Source organism: Battus philenor, unplaced genomic scaffold (assembly GCF_028537555.1).
Source record: "Battus philenor isolate CCGP_79_NKW_IND1 unplaced genomic scaffold, ilBatPhil1.0.hap1 SCAF_23, whole genome shotgun sequence".
NCBI classification, from domain to species: Eukaryota; Metazoa; Arthropoda; class Insecta; order Lepidoptera; family Papilionidae; genus Battus; species Battus philenor.
The window spans coordinates 5,942,387-5,951,678 of NW_027181686.1; the positions used below are offsets into that span (position 1 = coordinate 5,942,387).

The 9,292-nt window shown below is 33.1% G+C and overlaps 1 protein-coding gene across 1 annotated transcript in view; it reads right to left on the reverse strand.

The window, feature by feature from the left end:
* Window positions 1-8,876, reverse strand: part of LOC137924203 (small G protein signaling modulator 2-like) — a 61,982-nt gene extending 53,106 nt beyond the window's left edge. The window contains exons 1-3 of the mRNA XM_068767572.1: window positions 8,845-8,876; window positions 1,273-1,385; window positions 262-414 (exon numbers count right to left, since the gene is read on the reverse strand). Of these exons, the coding sequence (XP_068623673.1) occupies window positions 262-414; window positions 1,273-1,385; window positions 8,845-8,863 (285 nt within the window). The 5' untranslated portion in view covers window positions 8,864-8,876. The remainder of the gene's footprint in view (window positions 1-261; window positions 415-1,272; window positions 1,386-8,844) is intronic.
* Between the last annotated feature and the right edge of the window lie 416 nt (window positions 8,877-9,292).

Genomic DNA, 9,292 nt, shown 5'->3' on the forward strand with positions numbered 1-9,292 from the left:
AGCACCTCTCCCCGATTATCCCACTTAAGCGATTCAACGCTTAGGTGCAACTGTATGAAGTGACTCGGACCAAGGTTCTCCAGGGGGCCTTCCAGCTTTATTTCCGTAAAACAGGTTTAGGAAAAGCGATCCCTGAGCTCAGCCCCTTGAAAGCCAAGGAATCAACATAAACCTTTTGGCCAGCGGCTTATATCAGGTCAAAGCAATAGCAATGACTCTCTCCGGCAAACAAAGTGTAGCTGTATTGTTATTGTAACTCACCTTAGCAATCTTATGTAGGAGTGCAGTAGTGGAGCTGGTCTTGAAGAGTCCGAGTGCACGTCGTCGCAGACCCTGACCGAGGCAGGCTTCGACGGCGCCGCATAATGCAGTAACACCTCCGCTTTCCTCATGCACGAACTTTCTTGTGACAGCCTGTCATGGGACAATTGTACTTCTTATACTAATCGGGTCATCTAAAAAATTTTTTTTGCAGATGGTGTTGATAGACGGTTGTATTAAACATGGTTGTAAATGCGATACCCAAAAAATCGACCTCAATTTTTTAATAACAGAATCTTAATTTGATATCATTTTAAATCAAATTGGATTCTTCTGGAACTCCTTTTCTTTCTAACTTAAACAAGTGATCAATATCATTGATTTACATTGGAAATAAAGTGTTAATATTTATTATATTCAAATCTGCTTAATTTAAACATTGTACTCATGTTTTCTTGCAATTTTTAAACAAGTATCAAAATTTTTTTTTCAATCTGAATTAAATATTTTATAGAACCATGTCATCATTTTTGTACTTTAGAAATACACCGTTTCTCAAACCTATCATAGATATTATATCATAGATTCATTTACTATGACTCTTCTATGCAATCACGTTGCAAAGTATGAAGCGTGGATAAAATGTTAACGTATCCGGCATTTCATTTACAACGTCGAAAATATCATTCTACGGAAATATTGATCCGTTATGAATACATTCGGTTTTAATTACTCAATATCATATTAAACTGCATAACCACTGTGCGACAATACAAAACTACAAAAAGGAATCCAGTTTATTTTTGCAGTAAGTTTTACTTTGTCCGATGTGCCAAATTAAATACCGGATACTGAACGAAAAGGTTTCGTATTACAACTGAACATAACATGAGGTCATTGCACTACCTATGTTACACTTTCTACTATTTAAAAATGCATGTACATGTATGTAAGGTTAAATAAAACATCATTACGTCATAAAACGCAGTATCATGTACGGATTATGCCTACCTCTTCCATTAACTGCTTCACTTCCTTTTTTACGGCCGCAATGAGACGTTCTTTCTGTTCCGCGCTCGGATCCGCCGTTGTTGCCGCCGGCATGTCTTCGGATTCACTTTCAACTACGACAAAAATTCAAACTATCATTCGTAATATACTTTTTTCTTATAAGTGATCACTGTTTTCCTACTGGCATTTACAAATTCCGTGAATTTGAGGATCAGGGCGCAGAAAGTGATTAGTCTATATCTCGTTTTTGGCAGCAAACCATGAGGGCTTTCTCAGGAGCCTCAGTTCAGTCTGCTATATACTAGTATATTTCTGGCTTGTACTCGTAATATCCTTGTGACCTACTATATTAAAAATACTGAAAATATGTAATACTTGAGAATTATTGCAATATGTATAACTTTATGTAATTCTACCAGAGATGAATTATGACACTGACACGAGGTCCGTCATTTCATGCCTCATTGGCATGCGCACAGTTGCTCCACCAGCGCTGGAGAAGGCTATGGAAATTCGAGTTTCTCGACGAGATCGAATCAGGAATCAGAATATCCGTTTACGAACGAAAGCAATCGATGTAGCCTGCTAGGCTATCGATTTGCAAATTGAAGTGGCAGTTTGAAGGCCACATAGCGCTCAGAGCGGATGGTGGCTGAAGACTTATGATTCTGAACAAAGATGACGGAGCAGCTAGCGCAGCGTACGAAGTCCATCCAAAAAGTGGACCATAGATGCAGCCCGCTTTCAAGCAGTCCCATTGGAAATCCAAGTGCCTATGCATTTTATGTACAGTAGTGGACGTCCTATATCTGTAATCATGGTGATGAACTTCATTTAAGATATTAATAATAATGACAAACACACGCCACGTAAAAATAATTAAATAGGTTTCAATACGCAAGCAAACGCAAAACACATTAATTTCTACGTATATAAATATTTGACAAATAATGATTCTCCACTAAAATAGTCGTGTGAACGAGCTGCAGGTAATATTGTAAATATTAATGCACTTACATAACTAAACTGACTGAATGAATTAAAACCGCTTATTAAATAGCCTATTCAAAAATATATAGCTAGTCATTCGCTCTGAAAGACAAAAAACAGAAAAATATATAAAGATCATTCAAAAAAAAACATCGGTCGCATTATCGTATTTGGCCTATTTGTCTATGTTCATACAGATGCTATCAAGTTATGACACCGTTAACCTCATTATACTGACACGTCAGATTGGGTTCATGAAACCTTCGTATATATATTAGCGTGTTACATTTCACTGTTACCCCGTCAATATCTTTTGAGGAACTTAACGACAAAATCAAATAAAGCCCGTATTCCTTTAACTACTTTCACAGAAAATAGATTACAATCGGGAAAAGTAGTAAATTTTATTTAAAAAAAAATTATTTAAAGCGTAGCTAAACATAGCAGAACTATGACAAATGTAACACATATCATACACGAAATTGAATAAAATATAATACTTTATAACGTTTCTGTATTAAACTGTTATATCTGTGATTCGTTTTATAGAAGATATCCACAACAATTGAAATAATTGGATTAAGCTTTGTAAATGTTAGCTGTTCAAAAATATAATGTGTGAATTCGATTGTGATGCGGCTGCTAATATTATATTTTGAATATGTATTTAACTATTTCGTACTAGCCGTCGATAATGCATTATTGCAATATTTGCATAAAAAAATATATATTGGTTCAAATACTACAATGGTCCTATGATTACATAATGGGTGATTAAAACACTAATTATTAATAGAAACAACGGAAGCGAGGCGCTCATGATACATGCGATACAAATGGACCTTTAAACATGATACTTTAAAAGCTATGTAGCCTAAGCTTAATAAATACACGATTTTTATAAGTTTTCATAGATTTTTTAGAAAACTTTTTGATATTAAGTAACACAAGAAACGAAAAGTAAAAATTGAACATTAATTAAAGCGTATGGTTTAAAATTAACAAATAAATACCGCAAGTAATAACAATTAGTAAAAAAAAATATCAAGCTACTGTAATTAAATGGTTATTGCACTTACAACATAATATTGTTATGTATATTATAAATCTGTTTTCCACGGTCGTAAGGGTAATATCATATTTTGACATTTACTTCAATTATAAAATAAAAAGCTTTAAAATGCGTTCAAAATTATACTTCTTGAAATTATATCGTAATATCAGAAATAGTGCAAGTAAAACTTCATATCGACGGTAAAAGTGAAAAACATGTTTATATTTCATAAAATTTAAAATCAAATTCACTTATTAGGGTATGTGGCGTTCATTAGAACGCACCCAAATTTATTATCTAAAAACGCATCTATTTTTGCATGCCCTTTCTTACACTCGGTACATCTCGCCCTCTCTCTGACGCGCCGCACTACCGAGCGGACGTGTCGCTTCGACCGCTGTACAATAAAAGAAATCATTGTAACTCAGATTAAGATTTTTTGTTCTGTGATATTATATTATAAGTTTAACCATCGGGCAAGTGTTTTTCTTTACATCGAATTATCTAGTACGGGACGAGGGGCCTGTACTAACGACCACCCCTCAATTGGTGACCCCGACGTGATTGGAAACTATATCTACTCAAATCAAGTTCAGATCGGTTTTCTTCAGCAGCCAGCGCACGCATCGTGGCATCATCGACGTGAAATTACAAGCGATTTGAAAGTTTACGGTGTAACCTGCGAATTTCAACATAGTTAGAAACGTTTTTCTTCACGTCATTCACGTGACCAACGTACACGTGGCATCTAGCGAACAATTGCGGTTCGACGAAGCCAGAGAACAGAACATCGCAACGTCGTGACACACGTGGCTTAATTCGGAACTCTGAAGCGTAAACGCGCCCGTGACAACTGCCATCTGTCACTTCACCGCCTCAACTCACACGAAATCACGAAATTCCATTCGACCTATGATTAATTCCTCCCTCATTACAAATTTTTTATTACTATTTTTTAATCGGTTTCTTTTCTCCGAAGGGGTGTGGCGTTCATTAGAACGCACCCAAATTTGTTATATAAGAACGCATCTGTTTTTGCATGCCCCTTCTTACACTCGGTACATCTCGCCCTCTCTGACGAGCCGCGCTACCGAGCGGACGAGTTGCTTCGACCGCTGTACAATAAAAGAAATCATTGTAACTCAGATTGAGATTTCTTGTTCTGTGATAATATATTATAAGTTTAACCATCCGGCAACTGTTTTTCTTTACATAGAATTATCTATTATGGGACGAGGGGCCTGTACTAACGACCACCCCTCAGGTACACCAGCAGTACACAAAATTAAAGTTACATTAAAAGTTACCGTATAAATAATGGTTCCGTTATTTGTTCCTTTACAGAAGGCACAAAATTAAAAATTAACTTTTTACAACATTGCAGGAAGATCAGACCACCTCAAAAAAAAGATTGAAGAGAAAAGTGACCGCACGTAAGAGGAATCAACTGGCTTACAACTTTAGACACCAAAAGAGCTCTTAATTTGAAAGTGTTTCCTCTGGCGCGCAATCTTCTTCATGCCTGTGTGCTAAAATTATTAAATTAAAATTAAGCTTTTTTATAGATACAGTGAATTATTAAGATGGTTTTTTAAAGACTCTATAAGAGCCGCGTAAGATATCGACGATTTAAAGGAAGGATCGATGCGTTTAAAGGAATTCAATGAAGATTAGATTATATTATTTATCAATAAAAAACAATTACAATAAAGAGAAATGTTTAAAGATTATTTAAAACAAATGTCTACAGGGACTAGGACTAGACTATTTTTTTTAAATTATGTTGTAACTAAGCACTCTGTGTTAAATAACACAACAATTAACGCGTGAACATGTCTATTTGTATATTGACATTTATACTTAATACGATGAACCGATTTTAATAAAAATACTTTACTAAGCAAAAGATATCACACGTTATGTTGCATTTGACAATGTGATATTTCTTTAGCTTACTGCTTGAATGAAATCCAACTTATGGAACCTGAACTGCGTGGCTATAACCTAAGAACATAATTCTCGTAGTTTGAAGCTAGATTATAAATGTTCAATATGTGTTTGTCAGGTATATAAAATTTTCTCTGACAAAATGAACATCAGGAGAAGCGCCAATTGATACAATAAATTAACTTCAATGGCGTCTTGAGAAAAAAAAACGTTCATCGTTTTTTTTTCTTTGACTTTTCATTCTAAAGTTTACGACTACCGACTTCCTTGAAACATTTGTAAGAAGATATTCGTCCTCAAATGGCAGTTATCAAAGTGGCTATATGGTGAGCCCTTGTAAGAAATTTTGTTGTTTAATTAAAATAATATCGGAAACACAAATGTATACACTATATGCTCCAGTAAATTTTATGAAGTATATTTTTTGATAAATTAATACAGAAACAAACATTATTAAATTAACAAAATTAATTATGTTTATATTCTCATTCTTGCGAAAGATAACTATAAACAATTAAGAAAAAACAAATTTCAATAATCTCTGTACGAAAGTATTGAATCTAAATCAAATGTATTATACACTTTCATCAGATATATAAGTGATCTTACGAAAGTAAATAATCTATGGAGGAGGCCTACATCCAGTAGTGTACATCTTATGGATGAAAAGGTGGCGATGATGACCAAGATGAATGGAAGAAAATGAAGGAGAGGAATAAACTTAACAAACAGAAATGTCAATTAGAAGCATTAAAACCACAAACGATTGGCACTGCGAGCGGTGGATAAACTTTGCCTGTCAATCAAATATATTTAGAAAAGTTTTCTATTAAAGCTGAAGAAAGTAATTCACGTAGCCAACTCCCGAAGAAAACCGCAAAGTGCTGTCAGAGGGTCCAAGAATCCAACATTAATATAAAAACAAACTTTTTCCAGCTCCGCTTTTTCTTTTCTTTCGTAGCTAGGGTGGCAATGGGTGTGGTAAGTTGAATAAGAAAGTTGATTGGCGCCAATAAATTAGATATGTTTCTTTAATAAATAAATGTTGTAACATATCTCTCAAATGTCTTAATAATACTTTTATTTACAATAAGGGATTGTTCTTATTAGCAGACTGATTAATTTTACTTCCCTACAAAAAGGTTTTCTTAGTTTCGGGTACATAATATAAACGTAGGCCTATGAAAACAGCTAATCTATGTTATATATATGCTTTTAAGATGTGATGCTGGAATAAAATGCTACGGATTCCGTGGCCTAAATTCCGCACCAACTCGCCGTTTTTCGAATTGAATTCATAGAAGCAAACGCAGGCTTTCTATTATCTGCCTATGTTGAGTACTGAAGTTTTGAAGTCACATAGCTAGCAAGGACAGATATAACCTCTAATAACTGATTACAACTGTAAAACTCAATAGCAAATATCTGAATTTGATCCGTAAATTCGTAATCCTATCAGATGATCTGACTACGTACTCTCGATTCTTGACTCCAAACTTCATGCTGTACTTCATGATAGAGGGTTTAGGATTAATAATTGGAGGGCACAATGAGAAGTACTTACTCCCTATTCGGAGTATCATAACCTTCAGCTACGAGGACAGCAATACGGGGAGAACATGAACATAATTCTAAAGTTTTTGGAAACTCGATTAATATAATAACTTCAAAAACATTCGAATACCCTTTGCCAGAAATTTAATAGCGACCTTCAAGTATTTTCTGATCTTTCTCTCTTTATTCAAAGTAAATATATTATTTTGTAACAACTGTTTTACACAGCGCTTTTTAGCGATTTTGTACGAAAAGCTAGGTATCTCTAAAACTTAGCTTCTGTTAGTTTAAGTGTAGTTATATTATTTCATGTTGTTAGTATAATAGTATTTAAATAACATTTAATGATATTAAGTTTTATTTACTTCCCATTTAACGTTTTTTTAATCCGATTTATGTCATAATTTTTATGACAAAAAAATTTTATAGCTGTCGTCGTCGTCTCAGGCTTATGCCACCACAAGGCTTATGCCTTCCCCAAACATATATATGAAGGTTTATACCATAATCGCCACGCTTAGCTTTTATACCTGTGTCCACTTACAATGTTGGTGCTGGAAGTCATTTATTTTGTGTTTGATTGCAATTTTTATTGCCCTGATACAGCTAAATAAATAAATATTTAATACTACACAATTCTCGAGTTTTTTACAACAATCTTTCGTCTGTAAGAAATACCTTTGTGTATAACATTATATTATAAAAAATTGGAATGTAAACCTCGGTCGCAGGAACTCTACCACTGATGTAAAGCCGTGTACATATATTTTTTTATTAATCGAAGCGATCTATGATAATAATATTTTTAAAGCCTAAAAAACTATGATAATATTGTCCAACTTAAATTAAGCAATTAATTCATACTGTAAAGACTTTAACAGAAAAGGAAACTATTTTCACAAATTAAATTTATAAAGTTTGAGTCTACTAGATAAACAGCCAATACAAAATACAAAACCTTATTCCAATTTTCTCAAAAAAAAAAACTTTTCCGGGACTTAAGATGTTCCGCTCTTGTAGCTGTAACAATGTGTCCTAACGAATCAAATTGCGATCATTACGAAGTTCCTGAAGGACTCTCTTCTTACTTTTCGGAAATGTTTGTGATAGTATAAAGCTTAACGATTTCAGAAGGTTTTATTCGACAGATAACATATTCAAGTCGAATCTTCAAGGTTTTGGCAGCAAAACATCTATGATTACGATTTGTAAGGAGTTATGTGGCTAATTATTCATTACTTTAATCTTTTTACTAATATTAGTATGACCAATAATAACATCAGATATCTTTCTTCGGAAAAAAGGTAAAAAAACTTTTTTTAAATATTTATATAACATCTTTATACCTAACACATATATATTTTAATACCTAGTGTGGAAAATATTTAAAAAAGATAATGTAATTTCTTAATTATTTAATTATTACGACAAGTAATGTTATCTGTAGAAACATAGGATGTAAAATATAGAACGAGGATTACTTTAAATCGATAAACTTATGAAATCCTGTCCGTTTCACTGAGTAAAACTTTCCATTAAAAATCATGTAATTAGCTCTACAATATTATAAATATAATTTTTTATTAATGCCTAATAACGTTCAAAAATATATATATTAACAGCTTAATTAAAAATTATTACCCATGAATGATATCTGCCTTATTTAGTAATAATTAAACACAATTCAAACGTGGATTTATGAAAGTTGATAGTATTCTAATAAAATATATTTTTATAGATAACAATAAGTACTATTGCACAGTTCCTAGATTAAAAAGTTTTTATATAATTACATAAATAAATAAATTCATAAACTCAAGGTCGAAAAGTATTCCCAAACACGGTCACATGGCCGTATTTCGCCCACACTTATTGTTATCGGTAAGTCAAAACGATTAAAATGTTTTACAAAAACTACTCCACTCTTTTATCTGCCTATTTACATAAAAACTAGAAAAGTAATTTTTAGAAAAAAAAAACGAAAATACGTTCGTAATTATATGTAAAAACTTCTACTGAATACATACCTTTATTTTGAGCAGCCATTATTTTTTTGACCGGGAAAATTGTTGCATTATAAAGCAAAGAAAATTAAAAATACACAGATAACATCTTCGGAACCATCCCCGAGCGCAACTAGTTGTGTAAAACGTGTTTACAATGTCACTGATGGTTGAAAATGGCTTGTTTAGTGGAAAAATCGATGTGGCGCCGCGCGCAGTGAGCCACTGAAGCTACGCAAGTGATAAGGCGCCTGCCGAGGAAATATAACTATTTTGTATTCATATATATGTATTTACAAGATCAACTTAATTTTCTAACAAACACTCATCTAGACGAAAAAAGAGAAGGATTCTATTATTAACAGAGATTTCATATTTGTCGAAATAATATGCATTGTTTTCTTTTATTCGTTTGAAGACATTTAAAAAATAACGTTCAAATGTTCCGAAGACGGTTCGTTAAAACTGAATT